Consider the following 22,861-nt stretch of genomic DNA (forward strand, 5'->3'; position numbering starts at 1 on the left):
CGCCTTCGCCGCCGCCACCTCTCCACAGCTCCGTCCTCTTCACTCTGACTACTACCACTTCTTCCCAGCTCCACCGACAACTCCCAACCGCGAACTCGAACTCTTGACTTCTCCCCTCCAAACTGAAATGTTTGGCGAGCGCGGCCGTTTATATCCCCCGTGGCCTCGCTCCCCCACCTTTGACCCTTTACCTCCGACCCTTCACCTCTAACTGGCTCCCCATTGGACCGAGGAAAAGTGGGCATGAATGCTTTTTGATCCATGAATTTGCATATAGCGACCTCACTCCAACGCCCTGGAGGCGGGGCCAAATCGCCCCACGCTCTCCGATAGGACGGAACAGAAGTGGGCGTGAGTCGTTTTTGATCCGTTTTTCTCGGAAAGTCTGTGATGTTTCTGAACACGCTGCTCGGTGCGCGCCCTGCACGAGTCCAGTATCGGTGCCCACAAGTGGCGCAAGAATGGTGGTGATGCGATGGTGGCGAGTTGTGACGGTAAAGGTCGTGGCTGTTGTTGTGAAGCGGTGTTGTGGTTGGTGGTTGTTGTGTGATGGCTGTTGAGACGTGGTTGGTGGTGGTAGTAATGGCGGCTGGTCCAAAATAAAGATAGTAAAAGAAAAACGGCTATCCTGAAGAGTCGCAGCCCGACTGAATGACATTTATTCCCTCGAAAGAACGGGTTTGGGCCTAACTACACATATACTTACCGAGATATCTCACCTAAGGGACCTGAATGGTGGTTTGCGAATTTCGTCAACCACAACAATATATATCTATCTGAAATGAACAAGTCATAAGATTAGGTAAGGAAGGGTTAATGGGAAATAATGGTCATAAGTCAGGATGGAGAATGACACAAGGATTGGAGGACAGAGCAGAGGGAGCAATCTCAGAGAAGATGGTTTTGGAAAATTTGCAGAGATTTAGTGGCATATGGTGGGAAAGGAGCTCAGGGAGCTTGAAACCATCTGGACAGTGATCCGGTCATTGGGCCAAAGATGGACTAAAGTGGAGTCCATTCTCAAGAGGCTCCTTATGTTGCTAGACACAACAGGATCACAAGCAAGGATGCAAAATGTGTACCAAATTGTGTCACCTGATGGAAACTGGTATTACAAGTCCAAATTTAAATAAAATTTAAAAACACCACAAACGTCATAAAATTGTATAAATTAAACTGTCAATAAGGATGTGTACTTTGCTAGTGTATGGAGGTGTGATATTTTCATGTTCACCAGAACTAGTAATTATGACAAGATAAGCCTTACCCATCTATGACTGAATAACCTAATAGTATGTCTTTGTGCTTTAATTTTGCTTGTAGTGTTCATTCCTGTCTTTTTGAGAATTGACAGTCTGAAGATATTGTAGTCTTTCATGGTTTTGCATCATTTGTTTTCCAGGTATGCTCCAATAGGTGTCATGTTCCTTGTGGCCAGCAAGATTGTTGATATGGAAGATCCTGTTATTCTGGTCGCTAACCTGGGCAAATACATCCTGTGTTGTGTGTTGGGCCACGTGATTCATGGTGCCCTGGTCCTACCTCTCATCTACTTTCTCATCACTCGGAAGAACCCATATATATTCCTTAGGGGCATTATCACGCCACTCACAACAGCATTTGGAACAGCCTCCAGGTATGAGATATGTGCTACGAAGGTGTGTATGTCCTGTAACACACCCAACCCTACCGGATTAAAACCTTGTGTCACCAGAGTTAACACTCCACAAGATAGCCTGAGCATGAAGGCTTGAATTTACGTGAGAGCATACCAAATGATGGTTTGGGGAACGTCATGATTCTCAATTTGGTTTGCACATGACGAGAACACGACTCTCACGTGTCCACTGATAATTTATCCGTGCATGTACAAGTGATCAATCCCACCACCGGAATTTAAAATTCAAACATAGTTTGATAAAATTGATAAATATATACCAGAAGATGAAGCATAGAAAATAACAATATCAAATTAATATCCTAATTTTAAAATAAATCGTGCTTATCATCTATAAAGATTTTGGTCCCGCCTAATTTGTGCTCTATCGTTAAGATGGACTCACTTGAGAAGTACTTGGACACACAGAAGGAGAAAAGGCATCGAAGATGCCTTGGAGGATAAAAAAAAAGATGGTGGTTTAGGCTTGGTGAAGCTGAGCAGGTCTCCTTTGCCTGGATTCAGTGGGGCGAGCTGGCAACTATTGCCCCCACACATGTTCTGCTATGAGTTGGCTTTCCAGACTGTCTGGGAAAACTTGCCACAAGCGTCCTCAGGATCACGATCATTTCCTCATTTTGCTAAGGTGGCCCAAAGAACCCTTGGCGATGCTCTGCTTGGGAGTACTGCTGAGAGAACCCGGCACACATTCCTCACCCTATGAGGGTCCTGACTCAACGTTGCATGCTTTTACTTAATGTGAATGTGGAGGAGACTGCCTTCATAAAGTTATACTGTTGCACCCCACTATTTGTGGATCCACTATTCCTGGGTCACAAAGTGTGACCTGCTTGTACATTCGCACTTTGCTTATTTGTGGGTTTTTTATATTATTATTATTATTATTATTATGTATTTTTTTTTTAACACTTCAGGACTGATCTCCTATATCCACCTGGGAAATTGGAAATTGGCCAACATCACAGCATTATGTAAAAAGGGCACAAAAATGGATCTCCTTATCTGCAGCCCAATTAGCTTACTGTACTTCCAATCATCAGCAAGGTCATGAAATCCATTATTGCAGTTGACATAAAATCATTCATTTTCTCCAACAATCTTATCTCAGATCATCAATTCAGATTCAGACCTGGTGTCTCTACCTTGGACATGCTACTTCTACTCTCCCAACAATGATGGAGGCACTCAATATCAGACATGAGGTCAGGGCCATCTCTCTGGAGATATCTCGAGCTTTTGATACAGTCTGGCATCCCGCCTTGCTCTCCAAACCATCTTCCTATGGAATCCAAGGCAAACTCCACTCTTGCATGGCTGACTTCCTCCACTCTTGGATTGCTGACTTCCTCTACCGTCGTTGACAACATGTAGCTCTCAACGGAACCCTTTCATCTCCTCTCCCTGTCAATGCTGGAGTACCTCAAGACAGTGTTCTAGGCCCCATATTATTCCTAATCTTCATCAATGATCTCACTGACTCTCTGGAAAATCCTCTCTCTTTGCTGATGACTCCACACACTGCCGAGACATTTCTCATCCTTCTGACAGACAGGCAGCAACCTCTTCTCTCTCCTCAGACTTTGACAAAAATCACAAACTGGCCGAACACAATTTTGCTCATGTATCCATATCGTCCACCCTTTGCATTCTCCCTTTCCCCTCATCGTTACCTGCATCCCTTGTTTGTCCATTGCTGTCTACTTTCTCCATCCGCCATGATGTTGGTTTTTCTCCTTTCTCCTGCAGTTCCCTTTGTTATGTTGTGTTCTGATTTGTTCTGGACCATGTTTAAAAATAAATAAAACAATGCCCCGGTTTCCTGGACCCCGAGGTTCATACTTTCCATCCCCTGCAAAGAGCAGGGTCCAACAGTATTCTATATTTCCCTAAAGTGCACAGGTGCTGATGGGCTTGCCAGCCAGTGCCCCATCACACTTACTGTGGCTGGAGTTGACATCTGTTGTGACTGGAATAGCCCGTACTGTGATACACTCGAGCTGATCTGACTGACCACTGACCTTGTCCTATCCTCTTCAGGATTAGAACAGCAATGGGTAACGTTTATAAGCATTACAGCTGAAATGCGATAAGCTCGATAATCTCTAAAGCTGAACCGCATTTCAAAATTTAAACTGCAGAATTGAACTTGGCAGCAGTTCCGACTGCTAAAAAGGTGTTCATTTGGCAAATTTACACATTGCCTGACATTCTGGGTGTTTCCAGGTGCATGGTGCTTATAATGACTGATCGGCAATCGCTTGCCATGCCAGCCGTTCCTTGTCAACCGTTTCATTGGAGTACTTGCTTGAGTGCTTAAGCCACTTTGCGAGCTTGGTTTTTCATTTCCAAGCCATGGCCATGCACAGCAAAAGTTTTTGCACTGTCACTGAATATATCGATCAACTCGAGCAAAGTTCATGCCCTACTCGCCTGCGTTTGTCCTCGCATTGTCGTGTGCTGCCTCGGGCGGTGGCTCACCCACAGAAAATGTGCAATTTTATTTTTTTATTAGGCATTTCCTATTTTATATCAGACGTTTCCCCTTTTTGTACAATCTTCTTTCATTATACAACATGTCACTTGGACATAGATAGATACATATAAAACGTTAAACATTTCGTTTTTAGAAGTTTCTTAAACAAAAATATTAGGATTAAACACAAAGTTCAATTCTTTGTTTATTACTTAAAATCAATGTAAGCACATCAAAAAAAAAAATTCTGATTCTGTGGACCTTCAAGGTATGTGTTGACCATGGTGGTGTCTTGTGATTCATCGATCGTGATCTTCTCGTTGCCAGTTCTGCCACGTTGCCTCTGATGATTAAACACGTGGAGGAAGTGAACGGTGTTGACAAGACGATCAGTCGCTTCATCTTGCCTATCGGAGCAACTGTCAACATGGACGGTGCAGCCCTTTTCCAGACAGTTGCCGCTGTTTTCATCGCAAACCTCAATGACGTGACCCTCACCTTTGGGCAGATCTTTACCATCCTGTAAGGGTTTCTGCTGTAAAGAAACATTGAGATACGATAGACATTAGACAGATCACCATAAATGTGCAGTAGAACACTCATCTCTGTGAAGGTGTTGGTCTGCAGTGGCAGACAAGATAAGCAAGTAATTTTATCAACTAAACGTTGATAACAGTATGTTAACCATCATTGGAAACGAGGTGCAGCTATCGTTTCTTTTGTTAGCCCTTCATCAAACCAATTTTTTTTTGTTGTTGATTTTCATTTTGACTTTTGCTCTGATGAAGGGCCAACTCGAAATAATTGCACATTCTACTCAACTTTTTGTTGATAAAATCCATTGTTTATCATCATCATCGTTTTATAGCCGTTTCCATGCTTGCATTTGTTAATGTAAACCCGATTACTTAACTTGATGTCAAGTCCAGATTCCTCGGGTTGCACCACCAACCAGATATTATATATGTAGTTGAAGTGAAATGTGCATCAAATTTCAAAGACTCGATTGATTGATTGGCTTTGATTACCATCAATCTTTCCCAATTTAGATCCTTGTATGCAGAAATGTACCGTAAAGTATAAAACACAATTTGAGTGGATTAAAAAAATTTCAGTTTATAAAGGTTCATGATTGGTTTGATATTTCTCACATCTTGAGCATGATTGCATGTTTAGTCAATAATTTCTTTGGTCTGATTGTCACATTTTTCAACAGAGGTGCGCCGCCTCCTGTATAATTTTTTTATTTTTTTTATTTTTGTTCATTAATCATTTTGTAATTGCCTGAAGGTTTAACATTTCTCCTGTCTTACGATGAGACCTTTAACAACATCATTGAACGATTCTTATTAACGCATGACAGGAGCATGGAAATTGCACAGCAATATGATCTTCCTCTTTCGGCTGCTCCCGTTCGGGGTCGCCACAGCAGATCATCTGTATGATCCGCATAGTGATTTGGCACATGTTTTACGCTGGATGCCCTTCCTGACGCAACCCTGGTCGCCTCTTACGACACAGGGATATGGTACACCTATTCTAACCGGGGTATACACCGGCCCAGTATACTGGTACTCATTTCGCCGACCTCAGAAGGATGACAGGCTGAGTCAACCCCCTGGTGTATTAATTCAGTGGCCCAACAGGGCTTGAACTCAGGACCTTTTGGATCCCAAGCCGCTGCCCTAACCATTGCGCCAACACCAGGCTCATTGCACAGCATTGCACAGCAATATGATGACCTGTCAAATTTGATTTTGACAGTCAGAGGACGTTTTATTTATTTATTTATTTATTTTTTAATGTTTTTGAGTTTTGTCCGTCCATCTGTGATCAATTCTTGTTACCGCGATAACTTTCGAACCACTGAAGGGATTCTTAAACTTGGTACAAAAGTGTATCATTGTGCAAATATGAACTCATTTGATTTGAGATTCAAAGGGGCAAAGGTCATGTGACATTTAGCTGAAAATAGCAGATTTTATATTGTGAAGTGTAATTAGCCCGTCCCCCACGCAGCATGAGATGGGGTTTTGCAATTACTTCTGTGCGTCTGTGTGTGGCTGTCTGTTTGGCCAGGCTGTAACTTTTTACCATTTGAGCTTTTGTCATCAAATTTTCAACAAAGCTTTATTATGAGAATATAAGCCTGGGAACTCATGACAGAATATTTCACCCCATTTTCCACATAAGGTTTGACCCCTTGAAGTTACTTAGGTGACCTAAATCGTTCTCAAAAAGGTTGTCAACTGCCTTACCAGCTGATAGGTTGACCCCCAAACCCCCTAGAAAATCCCCCTCTTGCATTTACCCCCATCTAATACATGGACCAAACTTTGTCAAAACAAACAAATATGATGGTAGATTACAAAAATAATAAGTCTGTTCTACTAATGGAGAAAAAGACCGAGATTCCAGGTTGCACAAATTCAAGTAGGCCCTCGTATTGTACTGCATGTACAGTGTTTTTACTACTTCTGTGCTTCGAGATTGCAGATAATTCATCAGCAGAAACCAGGGCACAAATAATGTCTGAGCAACAGAAAACACGAGGTACTTTTAGATAATTTATTAAGTTGTTATAAATGACAGGCCTGGTCCCTTTATTTAATTCATGAGACGAGGAAAGAAGTAAAGTTTTTGTAAAAATTTTTACAAACTCAAAAGCAAAATTTGTCTTCATTTAAGGAAGCTGTGCAACACCAACACCCCTGTTTTTGATTTCTCTTCAGGTTCTGTCTGTCCTGTGCATGGAAAAACTGACAATGTAAACCAAGGTGACGTTCTCTTCAACAACACATTACAAAAATGCAAACTGATTCTTATTGCACAGAAGCAACAGGCTTTGTGGTATGCAGACGTTTTTGCCGCTTGAAGAGATCAACACAGTTCATGGATTCCATATGGGCTGCGACAAACAATTCACCGTGTTGTCAAAACTACATCAAGATGCAGTGGATGCTGTCGACGCTGCTCCTACAAATACAAGAAACAAATGAGCTTAAAAATCGGAGAATCACCCGCTCAGATATCGGAACCCCAAAACCAAAACGAGGAACAGGGATATTTCCTCAAGCGTACCTTTTCTGTTGCTGTGCAAGGAAGAAGGTAAAAGAGACAGAGCAACAGTTGGTGAATGTCGAAACGACTAACTTCGAAGAAAATGTGAGGAAGTATGCACGTTGGAAGGGAGATGACCAGTCACTTACACTGACAAATGAGATTGATTTTGCAGCAAAGGAAGCGAAATATCATGAAGTTTGTCGATCAGTGTGTCAAGCAAAAGCATCAAACCTCTTGGTGTGAAAGAAATGAGAGAACAAGAGAAGCGGGGCTTTGACACAAGGAATGAGCCTCAACCAAGTTACTGGCAGCGAGAAAGAGAATCTCGTGTTTGGGGACATAAAGTTACATTGGACAGAAAAACAAACAAACAGGCCCGGAGGAGATGGGGGCAGTGAATTGCAATGTCTTTAAGAAAATTTTGACAAATAAGGGTAAATTTGTTTTTGCCCCAAAGTGGAAAAAGCTTTCTTCAGGCCTGAAATACTTTTTTGTTGTTATAGCAGAAGAGGTGGATGACTATGAAGACAAAGTCAAAGACAAAGAAAATGACAGCAACGGTAAAAGTGGTGACTACGAGGTGTAACCAGATGATAATACAATGATACGTAAACAAAGACAATAATTCAACGATTTGATCTGTTAAATCAAGCTTTATTAAGAAAATACTTTTTACAAAATAAAGTGAATGAACATATAATTAAGTATTAATTAATCATGTAACTAATTGTTGATTAATTAGTTATGCCTTTATAAATTTGGTCAGTTTTATTATTTTTGTAATCTACCATCATACTTCTTTGTTTTGACAAAGTTTAGTCCATGTACCTTATGGGGTAAATTATTCCCACCGTGGGGTGGGGGGACGAATGGGGGGTGGGGGATAGCCAGGTGACAGTGTAGGGTTAAAACTGACAAGAGCTCCAGGGAACTGTCAGAGATAGAATGTACATCAAGTGAAAGATGTATGAAATGACTTGGGATCACTGTGTTTGACCTGACCACGACTGAATTTGATTGTAAAACTCAACAATCTTATAATATTCCTGCAATTGTTAATTGCATGTGCTGTATTTAGACTTTAGCTCAGCTGTTACTGGATTTTGAGTGCATGTTATGCAACCTTGTGCAGGGTCACCGCCACAGCGTCAAGTGTGGGAGCAGCAGGGATCCCAGCTGGTGCTGTACTGACCTTGGCGGTCATTCTTGAGGCTGCAGGCCTCCCAACAAAGGACATTTCTCTGATCCTTGCTGTGGATTGGCTCATGTGAGTACATCATTTCTGCCTTCCCAAGTTTGATTTTTGAGGAACTGTTTTATATAAACAAGCAGTTTATTACATTTTTTTTTTAGATTTTTTGATCAAGCCCATAGCCTAGGACATTGAACTTGAGTGTGTCTTGTAGTGATGGGTGACACATACCCATTTCTTCACACAGGTAACTTACTAACTTGACGTGGTAAAATGTTCAATCCATTCCATGCTTGTGAAACATGAGGCCATGAGCAAGTCTGAGCTTTCGTTCGGTTTCGTTCCATTGGAGGGGTACTACTTATCTATGCTTGAATACGTTTCAGAAACATTTTTCTCGTCGATATAAAAAGTTTGCATCGTGAATTTTGTACAACACTAAATAATTGTTTTTTTATGATCAGCACTATTTTATTATCGTGTAGCCGCTCGTGGGTGCAGGGAGTTGGTCGCATGGTGTAGTACTTTTGACACCCAGCCAATCAACCAGTATTGTCACAATAAGCACAATATTTTTCAGCAATGGTCTCCTCCATGCAAGGGGTGCATTGCAACATTGTCTAAAAAAAAAGTCATCAAAAAAAAATCACCCCAACTGTGTGTCATGCATATATTATCTGTTGAGAAACAAGATATTTGTACCTTCACACAGATTCAGTGGGATAAGTACCATGAATATTTGTCGAAATGGATGGGGTTGGACGGTGAATATGGTAAGATAGCCAAGTCTCATTACAGGAATCATGCCGGCATTGACTTTATTAATATACCCAGTGGTGCTGGATATCATGATACCTGTTATCAGTGTTTCACTGATTTAAAAAAAGCAAAACTGCTACATGGTAGCCAGAAACGTTGCAATCGAGCAAAGTAAGGTGCTTCAGAACTGTCAACTGTTAGCCACCCTCAAGCATCACTCTTCTCCCAAGAAGAAACTTCGATCAAGTTCCTTTGCTGTCAGCAAAGTCGTACATTCTTCCAAGAATATGCATATTGTGCAAGAAGAAAGAATTCATCAAAAAAAATTGACGATGAGGGCCAAAACGAGATGTGCTGATTCGAGCAGAAACAATCGCTGCAGGTAGGTATAGATGATGCTTCATCCCTCCTTGCTCCTCAACCCAAAGCCATTTTGCCCTCACCTACTGTCTGTTCTCTCACCAAGTAAATATATTACGATTATTCATTATTTTGCTGTGATCCTTCAGGTCAATTGTTAAAGGCTTCCGCAGCCAAAAAGGATGACAGCATCTTGCTATACCGATTGGCAAGTGACTGTGTTGCATCCAAAGTCTGATACCACGGGATGTGTTTCCTGGAGTATACCAGATATCTCACAACGCGACCACAGCGATTGTCAGTCTGTGAGCTGTGAAAGGTCGGTGATGCTTTGCTCAAGAATCATCCTGGAACATGTATTGATTCCCGATCGATAGATTTAATGGTTGCGAGAGTTCCAAAAGGTTTGAGAAGATTGAGGTTTAAAGTGACCCTAACTAACCACAAAAACCACATTCTTAAGTAAATCTAATGCGGGATGAGATAGGGGGCGCCACTCAAATTACCCCCAAAATGCCATTTTATTGTTGTGAAAGCTCCAAGCATAATTCCTTTGCTATTTCGTAGAGGACATCTCACTGATCCCAAATCCATTACTTAAGAAAAAATATTTTGTGGGAAAGCTCATTTAAGATGCATGCTAATAAGGGCTAATAAACCATTTAATTGCTCTTCAAGGGGGGGGGGGGTTAGGTATGGTCCAAGGATCATGCCATTGGATTCTGGACTTGCTCCAAAATCCAATATGGCCGCTATGGCGGCCATTTTGAAAAAATATTTTAATTTTTTTTTTTGCATTTCTACATGTTTTAAGTGATTTCCACCCCCCCCCCCAAAAAAAAAATTGTTAGAGAAAAAAAAAATTTTGCAACTTTTTTTTCAACAAAATTTCGATTTTTTTTTTTTTGTTTTTTTTTTTTTTTTGCATTTCTACATGTTTTAAGTGATTTCCAACAAAAAAACATGCCAAAATTATAATTGCGGCTGATTTTGGAACTTCAGGTAGATATACCCACGTAAAATCAATTTCTGTCTCAAGGAATCTAATTATGACGAATGAATTGAGTATGTAAAAGTTAAAAGTAAAAGGGAAAGTTGCAAACTATAACTGTGAGCACTGTTGACGTCAAATTGAATGAATAGGATATCAGGTTCACTTGAGTGACCTAGCAGTATTGGCGGCGGAGGTTTTGCACTCTACCGAGTGCTCCCCCTATAGTTGACAATGTGTTGCTTACTATCCAACACAAATGAGGGCTGCTTTATCTTAAGGTAAAAAGGACACTGCAGAGCCCCTTGGCGAGGTAAGTTCAAAACAAGTAAAGTACCGGTAATTAGTAAAAGGTCTTCAATGACATGCCAATTTCAGTTTTCTCAACATGCATGCATATGGTATGCCAATGCTGAAATCATCTCATTAGTTCAATTGTAACCTGGTATCAATTCCTTTTTATGATAAATTCAGAATAAGTTGCATTTGGCCTTGTTGGTTTACTTTGCAGACTAGATAATGGTCGAGTTGGACCAGCATTTGATACAGTGGGTGAGGTCACAGCCAGTGTTAAGATCACACTGACGTGGATTTTTAAAACCCACCTTGTTGTGATCATTGTCCTCCTGAAGGATTCTAACTGGCCGATTTGTGGAATCCTATTTGACTTCAGACAGAGTTTAACGTTTGTCCGATTTGATTATAAAATCCTACAAAAAACCCTATCGACAATAATAAAACTGATGTCCACACAAGTCCTTCCTTGTGAAACAATTTATTTTCTAATTATACACCATACACTTCTCACTCTTGTACAATGAACTTAAGAATCCCCATTGATTGCAATATTATTTGGTTCTATTTCATTTATTCTTACTTTAGTTAACAGTTAGACCAACCCGATTCAATTCACTTCTACATTACATCAGAGAGTTTTATTCTAACTTGGTACTTGGTCAGTTCCAAGGAGTACAAGCCACTGAGATACTATACTTCCTCACGTGCTTGCACTGAAAACAATTTTACATTTCAAAGCATTTCATACTTTCATGAGAGAGAGGTTGGGGGATATTCACCCAGACTGTAGACGTGTCCTTTAGACGAAAAGCCACTTCGTACATTTCTAAGCAAAGGTTCATTTATCAGCTCGGTCACTCTGCTCCAGAACAACACATTTCTTATCATTTAGGGCAAAAGTCTTTTGGCCAGAAATGACAGCCAATTCAACTTGCAGCATAAAAGTTACATTTCTGAAACTCCATTTGTTACAATTTAAAATACATTAATATAAATTTTTCCCCCACAACACTAACACCTGATCCTGACACCTAACACTCAAGATCACACCAGTTGTGACCTGCTTACAGAATCTAGGTGTGATCCCTGGATCACACTAGATCCAGGTGTGATCACAGGTCAGAGCCAGTGTTGGGTGCTAGGATCACACCAGGTGTCACACCATAAACCCAGCTCAGTGTTAGCGATCAGAATTTCTGTATTCATTTCCATTTGCCTTAACACTTGATCACTAGGGATCAAGGGGTGTTGGAGGATGAGGAAAATGAAAATGACGAAAGCGACACAGACATGGAAATGTCTTCCTCGGATGAAGATGATATTCTGTCATCAGATGAGGAATCTGATAGTGATACTGATAATTAGCACCAAAAATAGATAAGGCAAGCTATCTGTTTTTGCTTGTACTAGTAACTTCCGAAAGCAATATATTGTAAGAATGTGCACTATAAACCCCAGTTGTTTGCATAATGGATCATCAGGATGTCTACCCAGAATACCTGTTGTTTCAGTTGTGGATCTGTGAGACTTTGGCACAAACACTCTTACATTTTAGAACAATGCACAGTCTCTAGAATATTTGTGAACATGACGGTATCAGTTGGAAACTTTTTGCATCTAATACTGTATGATCAGTTATTGACAAAGTGATTATGAGAAGTATGACGAGCTCAGTAATGCTGGTGGATGCGTTTTAATTGACAGTGTTCACTCTGGTAACCAAAGCAAAGTTATGGCTCTTGCAAACTCTATTATATGTGATTTAAAAACTTTATTTTGGTATTGCAGACAACGATATTCGAATGTTTCTGACCAGATACATTCTGTTTCTTGTACCCCTGGACGAGAAATTTGCAGTATGCTAATTACAGTTGTGGGATTTTATTTTTAATCCATGCAAAATAGTTACAGTGGAACCTCCTTTAACGGACACCTCTGCCAGGAGGACAACCTCTCTATTAAGGACACCCAATCTAGTCCCGAATTGGTCATTTCCATTCAATTTTCCCTCTGTAATCAGGACGCCTCACTATTAAGGACAGCGTTTGTCAGTCCCAAGGGTGTCCTTAATAGAGAGGTTATACTGTACCTCCTACTTAATTTCCTTTCAAAACCAACCATGCAAACATAGCATGTTTGTCAGCCTTTCAAGATAGGGATATTATTTAAAATGTCACGTGTGTTGGATTTGGCAAGTTGAAACTTTTCAAAACACTTAGAAATGTGCAATTATGGTGGATGGCATTCATGATGTAGACCTGAATTTTCTCTTTATTTTCTGGAGTATATACCGTACCAAATAAACGGAGTATAATTTTTTTTTATCTTGTCCTTGCCTATGTTTCGATATTACTTGCAGTTTCATAATCAGTGCCCTTGCTTAGCATCCATGATAATTACATCTGACCTCATCTTAAGTGGACTTTCTCACATTTTCGTTCTTCTTAAGTTTGTGATTCTAAATCAGTGGAATTTACTCTACATTTTGCATTTGGTTCCAAGGATGGATCATTCAGAGTAATTAAATGGCTAATTAGCCCTAATTAGCATGCGTCTTAAATTACTTTTCCCACAAAATATTTTTTCTTAAGTAATGGATTTGGGCTCAGTGAGATGTCCTCGACCAAATAGCAAAGGAATTATGCTTGGAACTTTAACAACAATTAAATGGCATTTTGGGGGTAATTCGAGTGGCACCCCCCCATCTCATCCCGCAGTATATTTACTTAAGAATGTGGTTTTTTGCTGTTAGTTAAGGTCCCTTTACACCTAAATCACATCGAACCTTTTTGGAACTCTCGGAGCAATAAAATCTCACTTGGCTCCCAGACTATTTACTCTGTCCTAAAAAACCAGAAGCTGAAAACATTCACTTCACACGTGAAAACAACATCTCAAGTAAAATCAAGCAAAGAGATCGTTTTGCGTTCTGATCACACTCTGTTCGCACGGCTCCTCATTATCAGTCAGACTCACCAGTTAGATGTGAGAGAAGTTTTATCATATTCTCTCAGTTCGGTTTCGCTTCCTCTTGCGAGTGCAGATGGCAGCATGGCAAAGATGGACAAATCTGTTTTGCTAAATTTAATGGAGAGCAAGGCGGAGGATGTTCTTGTTGTCTTATTCCCGAGTGATACAGCTGTAATTTTAGATGGCATGGCTATAATTCAATATTTGAGAAGTATTCCTGGCACATTCAGCAAATTGGCTAAAGTAATACTCTGTCATTATGCAGCTCATGAAGAAGTTCAATCGTTCTGGGGCTGACTTCGTGACTGACAGGTACACGGCCATGTCCATTAAGAATGCTGAATGGTCTCATTGCAGTGTTCATGGTTGGAATGTTATCCGACTGGTTAGAGATATGTCTATACTGGGCTCCACTTGATCTAGTGATGGAGTGGGTTTCATACTATCCTTCAGGCAAACAAAGTTTGAGATAAGTCTGCCCGTCGTCGAATCTTCACCATTTCCTCAAATTCCTTGATTTGTAATCGGATGATGAAGAGATATCTTGATACATCTTCCCCCAAAGAGTTCCAAGTCGGTGGAAGAAATATTTATCCTCAGGTGAAAACAGAAGCTCTTCTTGAATTCCTCTTCAACATGTGGCATACAACCGGCTTGCCTGGCCTTGGGAAAGATTACTGCATTTTCATCACAGACATGGACGACTGCCTCATGTCGCAGTCTAAATCGTTTCATACATCTCTGCACTATGTGGATGAGCTCCGGAGTGACCACGAAGAGGCGGACACCCACCTCCTCTTGCATGCAAAACATGCCAGTGATTCTGCCTTGAGTGATCAGATACAGGCAGCATTCTACTTTTCTACTGGAGTGAAGTATCATGCCCAGGTGATCAATATTGAATGCCTTAAAAGTGGCCTTGGTGAAGGATTGTCTCATAGTTTAATAGGCTTCCGTGCTTTCTATGGAAAGGGCAAGAAGAAGACTTTCGCTCTCGCATCCCGAAACGAGGAATTTATTGGGGCATTTTCTCAATTTGGCAATTACTTCCAAGTCGCCTCCACAACAGAGGCCACTTTGGAGAAATTTGTCTGCGCTTTATACGGGCTGGTCTCAGCTGATGATGTGAACGATGCTCGATTTGAAGTATTTTGTTTGGCATCTTCCCCTAGCGAACAAAGCATGCCACCAATGAGAGACGCACTGCATCAGCATACACTGCGTGCTAATTATCAGGCAGCCATTCATAGGCATGCTCTGTCTTCAATAATTATTAATGTTCCGTCTCCTGTCGGGCATGGCTGGCAAATCACAAATGATGAATTGACCATCGTCTGGATGACACAACAGCCAGCTCCTGAAGTGATCTTGCAAATTGTAAACTGCACCTGCAAAGTGCGCTGCACGTCGGTGTACGTGTCGCAAGTTCGATTTGTCATGCACGGACATTTGTAAATACGAGAACCGCGACAATTCCTCAAAAACACCAATGAAAGCGTTCTTCAAAGCAGAAAATGAAAGTGTTGATGATGATGAGGAGGCTGATCTAATAAATTGATCACTTTGTTTAGTGCCTGCCTCTGCCTTTTAACCAAAATTACTATGTATGGTGCTGGGATTGCAGCTTTTGGCATCAAACATCAAAAATATGGCAGATAATGATTCTTTGGATAAATTGCAATATTCCAGGCATGATTATTTACCTCTGCCACCGAAGGTGAAGGAGGTTATGTTTTCACCCCTTTCTGTCTGTCTGTGTTCAGGATATCTCAAAAAGTTGTGGACAGGTTCGGTGTGTGACAAGGACGAACTGATTACATTTTGGTGAAGACCCGACTCCTATAATTTTTAAGTGATTCTCCACCATTGAGAGATGGGGCCAAAAACGATATAGTGTTACGAATTTGGAAGCTTACTGCACTCAGCATTCAGATAGAACCCGTCCCTAGTCTAATGGGAATTAAATGTTCGTGCGCTGCAGAGTTATTTTGATAGTCAGGGTTTTCTTTTACATTTTACATCACCAACAACTACAACAACACCTTCGCTCCATCCTGACGCCATAACGCTCGCGGTGGGCGGAGTTCAAGAGGACCTGGCGTCTCTCTCACCCAATCCGGGGGATGAGAGCGAGGTTGCCGTCGGTCGGCTAATGAGCGCAGCCCACGCAGGACAATGTTACTCTCCCTGTTTGAGGGGCGGTCCGCCGTGGCGGCCTCCACGTCCCCCGGTCAAATCAGCGGACTTGGCGCCCCTTTTGGCTAATCACGGGGGCGACAAGCGCATTTTGCGCGCTAAAACTGCCCAGTGAGGGAGAGCGGGTCCATGGCAGGCGGCTCCTCCCCTCTGGAGAAGGGCTGAATGATAGTTCGGTGCGATCCGACAGAAGGGTTGGAGTTGAGTTGGTTTTTGGTCTGCCGGATCGCCTGACCTTGTCTGCTGGCATCGTGGTTGTCGGGTCGAGAGAGAGGAGATTGGTCCCGTATGCTCGAGCGCGTCTTCGGTCTGGTCTGCGTCTGGCTGCATCGCACGCATCCGAGGCGTCTCGTCTGGCGCAGAACGACAAGAGGTCTACCATCTCATCCCGGGAGACCACCTCGTCTCGCCTCCTCTGGGCTCGGCTACCCTGGTCCGTGCTTTTGGCGACTGGAGCCCCGGGAAGGTGTGGACGTCGAGCCACACGCTCGCGGCCAGGTAGCTAGCATGTTCTCCTTACCTCCAGCTCACCTTCCCTCCGAGCTGGGGGTATCAGTAAAGGCCGCGGCCATCATTTCTTCTTTTGGGTATGTGTGTGTGTGTGTGTGTGTGTGTGTGTGTGTGTGTGTGTGTGTGTGTGTGTGTGTGTGTGTGTGTGTGTGTGTGTGTGTGTGTGTGTGTGTGTGTCCTTGGGTCCGTCTTCAAGTAGAATTGTTGAAGTGCCTTGTACATACTTGCCTTGCTTAGTCGGTTTAACTCTGCTCTTTGTGTGTTCCCTCCCCCCTATTGTATATAAATATCCATTTTGTTGAATATTTCAGCTTGTCCTTGTCCTTTCCTTCATTGGTTTAGCATGGTGCGTGTTGGGGGATTAAAAAGGCCGTTGCTGCCATAGATGTGCATTGGGACCAACGGAACCTCGGTAATCATCCGCTTGGGTTACGCACGGGTCGAGCACAGTAACGGCTTGTCCCGTTCGAGCTCCGTTGAGGGTGTGAATTCCTCGGTAGCTCGCCACATGGGCCTCTAGGTATTTTGAAGTTTGGCAAATAACCCTGTACCACGTGGCTGAATTATTGACGAGTCACGGTCCTGTAAGGGACCCGTACCTCCGGAGTTATCGGAAAGGTACGATCTAGATTCCGGGTGTTCGGTGGAGCCGACTCTACAGCTCCATCTAGCGGTCGTGCTCGCCGCCAATACCCGGCCCACAACAATAGTACTGCATAGCATGATATTTCAAAAATGTATTGGGCACGATATGTTCTCGTGGATCAGGCATTATGTGGCGGAGGTATGCGCTGCGAGTGCCCTACTAGTTCCCTCTGTAATTGACGGTCGACATTCTTGTGTTGCTTCCTCTTTGAAAACACTGTTCTGATAGCTCTCAGAAACTGCAGCTTAGACTGTTTGACTTGTGTAGTCTTGAAGCAATGGGTGCATGGAAAAGGCAGAAAATGCCAAATGGTCACTCCTCTCAGCCTTACTTACCTTACTGAAGTACCTGATTGCGATAACTACAACAGAACCATTATTGATTACAAGACCTTGATACTTCATTTGACAGACATTCACAGTGGGTTGTTTTGATGTATGCATAATTACTTCTCTACCGTGATTAGTTTGAAATCTGTGATGTATCGAAAACGAGGGTGGTTGCGATTATTAACGAAAAATCGCTGTTTTTCAGTCATGATAATTATTTTAATAAAGCAAGGACAACCTTACTATTTTGAATTTTGAAGGTATGTTGTCCATTCTTCAAGTTCACCGAGTACAACAGCCCATGTATTAATGGTGTTGGAGATACGAGTCCTTAAAAATGACCAAATTGCCAAAAAGCGGCTTTTCGTCGAAGTAAACGAAGCAAACTTCGTCACCCCAGTGCCGTGTTGGACGGAGATCTCATGGAGAACTTTTTACCCAGTCTGCCATATATTTGTCTATTCGTATGTGAAACTTCAAGTGGCACCTCAGTCATGGAATGACAACCGATTTTGAGCTGCTTTTTTCCACCTGCTGCACAATGGCCTACTTGTTTTGCCTTCTTATTTTTTCATTTTTTTTTTTTTTTTTTTTTTGCACCTTTCTCTATCTACCCCATTTCCATCCCATTCCAATTTACTTCCCACCATTCGATTCTGGTGCAATTCCGGTAAACATTCCACCTGTTATCCGACTCCAAATATGATGTATAGGTTTTGTTTAAAATAATCACGTCTAGTTAAAACTGGTTAAGCCTTGTTATCTTCTGATTTGGTGTAATTGCTTCCATCATGATGAGTTTTGTCCTCAAAATGCTACAACAGTGTTTGCAATGGTGTATTACGCTCCTATTTTTCACAATATGCTCAGTCTTTATATTCGTACAGTCGTGTTTTTTTCATTCGCAGCTTTGTCCCTCCTCGTTTTTGGTTGCTGCTATTATCTGGTGATAAGTTAGAGAAAAAGTAGCTCATTATGATAGTTTTTGGCTCCCGACCCCCAAACCATGTCAGAGGCGGGGGACATTAAAATGACCAATCATCTGTCCATGTACTTTTGAACACGTGATATTTCAAAAATTCGTTCAAGATTTAGCTTTCATAGAACACAGATCTATTCCTCACATCACCCAAAAGGTAGGGTACCTAGATATCAGCTCCTTGTTATTTTAATGATCATTATTGTCAATTGCCAGTCTTTCATGATCCAGCTGGCCAGGCCTGATGTTCGACTGCAACAGGTTGTGGCAGGAATGTGAAATTTGGTCGGGGTATGGATGATGACTTTCATTGAAAAACACCAAAGGATCTCAACATCCACCCGACCCCCACTCTACTAGCTTAACATTGCATCCAGCCGATGGTGCACTTTGTGATACAATGCACCCCTCAGCTCTATTTTGTCTCAAATATGATCAGAAGAAAAGCTTCTAGTTTGAAAAGATTGAAGAAGAAAAATGTTCCCACCTCTCATCTAAAGTTTTGGGATGTGAAAGTGCTGCAAATTTAAAACGTTAAAACAGCCTTAAAAGATGCTCTGCGTTCATCGATTTGCTCGAGCTTCGCTTTGTGCAAGGTATCTGAAGTCCCATGTGTGATGTTTGCATTTTTTGAGTATGTAAAAAGTACATTACCTTAATTAAATCATTAAATATTTTGAAAGTAAACCAAAATGATTGCCTTTATCATTTTAACATTTGAATATAAGCCTTGGCAAGCGTCATGTGTTTGATTGGTGCATTGCTGGCCCACAGAGACCGACCAAACACAGTGGTGAATGTGGAGGGTGATGCATTTGGGGCGGGTATCCTCGATGTGTTGAACAAGCGTGACGCCAAGCGACGAGCATCAGCGGCTGAACAGGAGCTGCAGGAGGTGAATGCTCAAGCAAAACCCAGGCAGCTGTCAGACCTCGAGGGTTCACCACTTCTTTCCGATGGAAAAGCCACTGAACTGCATGAAGAAAAACTGAAGGGAACACTTGATGTTGGTCAAGCTTTATTGGAATGCTGAAGTACAACTCCACAAAAGTTTTTCAATTTTTTTTCGAATTTTTTATTTTTATTTTTCTTACCAAAATGTTTGCAGCTCAAGTTTACAATCTATCCTCTTAAATTATTATATAAACATGGAAAGAACGTTGAGCATTGGCAACGTTGTTCTGGATCACAGCAATAACTGATAAAATTATTCGGAAACTAACGTTTATCAAAAAATGAAACAATAGGTGAGGTATGCATGCTTGATCGAGTTGAGAAATTTGGAGGTTTGAATTTTTAAAAGTGAGGATGTCTCATTTGTTTTTTGTATGCAATGTTGAGGCTCTTAAAAGAGCGAGAGCATTGAATGGATCAGGACCTAACAGTGGAAAGAGAGGGGGGAACAAGAAGCGGCAGGGTTGAGGAACAAAATGGAGGGAGACTTGGAGAGATTAGGGTACGTGGGGAAGAAGGAGGAAATAGAAGGTGAACAAGATGGATACAACTGTAAACTCTCAGGAAAGAAAAACTGGAAACTTGGAAAGTGGTGGGTTTCGGCAGGGTTAAGGGGACAGAAAGAACGTGTCGATCGCATGCAGGAGAAATCGGCTCGCATTAGACCAATGGATCTTCCTCCGCAATGCAAAATTCCAGTGTTGTCGTGCTCGGCACCATATCAAGTGGGCTGTTTTTGTTTTGTTTTTTGTCCTGGTTTGAGAACGGCTCAGCTTTGTAACTTACAGCACAAAGCTGGTTCTGCACAGTTCTCGTTGATAACCTCAGATTCCATTCATGCCACAACACTGCTCGTGGAAAAAGGAATATGTCAGACAAGCCTGATCAGAGCTGCATTTTCTTTGTTAAAGGTCTCCCTGGGTAATCCATATTGAGGCCTGTCTTTGTTTCACCCCATTAGTTTGTCCGTTTTCAAACCAATCTGCTGAGAAGTTGATGGAAGCTACATCCCAATTTCATTGCAGGACATTCCAGCATTGTTCATCCTGATTTGCCATCTTTGGGCTTCAAGTCTTTTCTGGAGCTGAGTACCGTAGTCAGCCATTGGAAGTATGGAGCGATATTGTTACCTTCATAGCATGATATTTCTCGAAACATTGACCAGATAAAAGTTATTTATTTTTCAGCTTGATGCTCCTCCCATGCTGGGTGTGCAACATTTCCTTGACCGAGTGATGAATAGAAAATACAGCTTGTTAAGGGAGAGTTCTTTAATTTATCTTTGAAAGAAAATATGAATTTTCTTCAGTAATTTATTTTCCCGCAAACGCACTATTTTCTATTGTAGTTATGCTTAACTTTCTTTTTAGGTCAGCTAGCTGACCTAATATAACCGTTTGATGTCCTCAGATCTGTCTATCCGTCCGTCTGTCAACAATTTTTATTTTTCTGTCTCCTCCTCGACGTCTCGGCCGATTGAGTTCTAACTTGACACGATGATAATACTAGTCTCTCTCTCTCTCTCTCTCTCTCTCTCTCTCTCTCTCTCTCTCTCTCTCTCTCTCTCTCTCTCTCTCTCTCTCTCTCTCTCTCTCTCTCTCTCTCTCTCTCTCTCTCTCTCTCTCTCTCTCTCTCTCTCTCTCTCTCTCTCTCTCTCTCTCTCTCTCTCTCTCTCTCTCTCTCTCTCTCTCTCTCTCTCTCTCTCTCTCTCTCTCTCTCTCTCTCTCTCTCTCTCTCTCTCTCTCTCTCTCTCTCTCTCTCTCTCTCTCTCTCTCTCTCTCTCTCTCTCTCTCTCTCTTCTTTCTCTCTTTCTCTCTTTCTCTCTTTCTCTCTTTCTCTCTTTCTCTCTTTCTCTCTTTCTCTCTTTCTCTCTTTCTCTCTTTCTCTCTTTCTCTCTTTCTCTCTTTCTCTCTTTCTCTCTTTCTCTCTTTCTCTCTTTCTCTCTTTCTCTCTTTCTCTCTTTCTCTCTTTCTCTCTTTCTCTCTTTCTCTCTTTCTCTCTTTCTCTCTTTCTCTCTTTCTCTCTTTCTCGATCGGCTGAGCCCTTTTTCGCCTCGGGGTCAAGGTTACAGGGTCATCAAGTGCAAAATGACCGATTGGTCGAATGGCCTATAAGGAAGCATCAGACAGCTATAATGCATAATGGGTTTCATAGGGATTATTAAGAAGATTTAATTCGACCAACCAGTTTCTCAGTACCTCTGTCGGCCCTGTTTATTTCTCGGCCCTGTTTATTGGGCAACACGAGGTCCGCTGACTTGAACACGGCTTCACGTGGTTTTTTTTAAGTTCAATTTAAAATTTGTTTTCACTTTTCATAGTCACTAAGGTTGATTTAACACTCAGTTGCATCGAGTTTTGTGTAAATTGAATGTTTATATCCTCGGTCTGTGCGGAATGCATTGCAGCGAGGGGTGGGTAGCTTCCATGGTCTTCCATCCGTTTCCATGCCATATAACAAGGCTGTCTTAAGTTCTAGTTGATTTCTGGTTTCACTCTTGGGACCTTCTGGTGTAGCTACACCTTTAATGAAGATAATTTCCGTACAAATCCGCTCAGAAACACACTTTTCATGAGGAAAATATATTCAATTCAAATAACCGTGAGACTCTGGAAGGGACAGCACATGCTTTCCGTTCACTGCTTCACCTCGTAACGTGTCCTGAGGGACTTATTATTCGTAGTGTCTGAGATTAATGTTTATATTTTAGATGGTTGGGGATGTGCTCTACAAGTATCTGAAAGAATTCTGGTGAAAAACGGATGTTTAAGATTTTGTTCGGGCATTTCATCCGACGGCGAGCTAGCTGGTCACGTGACGCCGCACAGATGTGCAGGTAGTGAGTGATTGAGCTTCTCGGTGGCCCGAGGGTCCTTTTTTGTTGGGGGTCCAGCTCTGTCCTGGATACAGCCATTAAATGCACACACTTAGAGTATTTATTTCTCAGCCATAAACGCGGGTTTGAAAATTGCATAATGATGTTGGGAATGATTCCGAGAATATGGAGATTTTTGCTTTCAGCGGCCTCCATGCGTTTATTAGATCCTCGTGGAGGATCTCTAAGTCTTACTCGCGTTGTTGTTCTTGTGGACTTTTGTTTCACAGCCTACAGTTTTCATCGAAACTTCCTGAAACCTGGCATATATATGTAGACATACCCTGCGCAGACAGTAACCATCTCCGATTTTGAAAATTCCTCCTAGAAAAAAAGGTTATGACGTCAAAATATCTCCGCTAATGGAATCGCCTAAAAAATTATCTCCGAAACTAGGCAAGCTTTTTGAATTCTCTTTGTGGGAATCTAACAGGGCATTAGCAGAGATGAATTACCACAAATATGATACATCACTATGACGTCATATCAATTTTTATGACGTCATTCCTATTTTTGACATTTTTTGTTTCACAACCCAGAATTTTCATCGGATCTTCGTGAAACTTGCCATGTATATGCAGAAAGCTCA

The 22,861-nt window shown here is 41.8% G+C and overlaps 1 protein-coding gene across 1 annotated transcript in view; it reads left to right on the forward strand.

The window, feature by feature from the left end:
• The window catches only part of LOC147022870 (neutral amino acid transporter A-like), a 46,106-nt gene extending 25,141 nt beyond the window's left edge, over positions 1-20,965 (forward strand). Inside the window, exons 5-8 of the mRNA XM_085887770.1 lie at positions 1,403-1,636; positions 4,479-4,673; positions 8,347-8,481; positions 19,218-20,965. Coding sequence (XP_085743896.1) covers positions 1,403-1,636; positions 4,479-4,673; positions 8,347-8,481; positions 19,218-19,476 — 823 coding nt within the window. The 3' untranslated portion in view covers positions 19,477-20,965. The remainder of the gene's footprint in view (positions 1-1,402; positions 1,637-4,478; positions 4,674-8,346; positions 8,482-19,217) is intronic.
• The last annotated feature ends 1,896 nt before the right edge of the window (positions 20,966-22,861 follow it).

Source organism: Eptatretus burgeri, chromosome 7, assembly GCF_056783735.1.
Source record: "Eptatretus burgeri isolate ZD-2024b chromosome 7, Ebu_testis_v1, whole genome shotgun sequence".
Classification (NCBI taxonomy): Eukaryota; Metazoa; Chordata; class Myxini; order Myxiniformes; family Myxinidae; genus Eptatretus; species Eptatretus burgeri.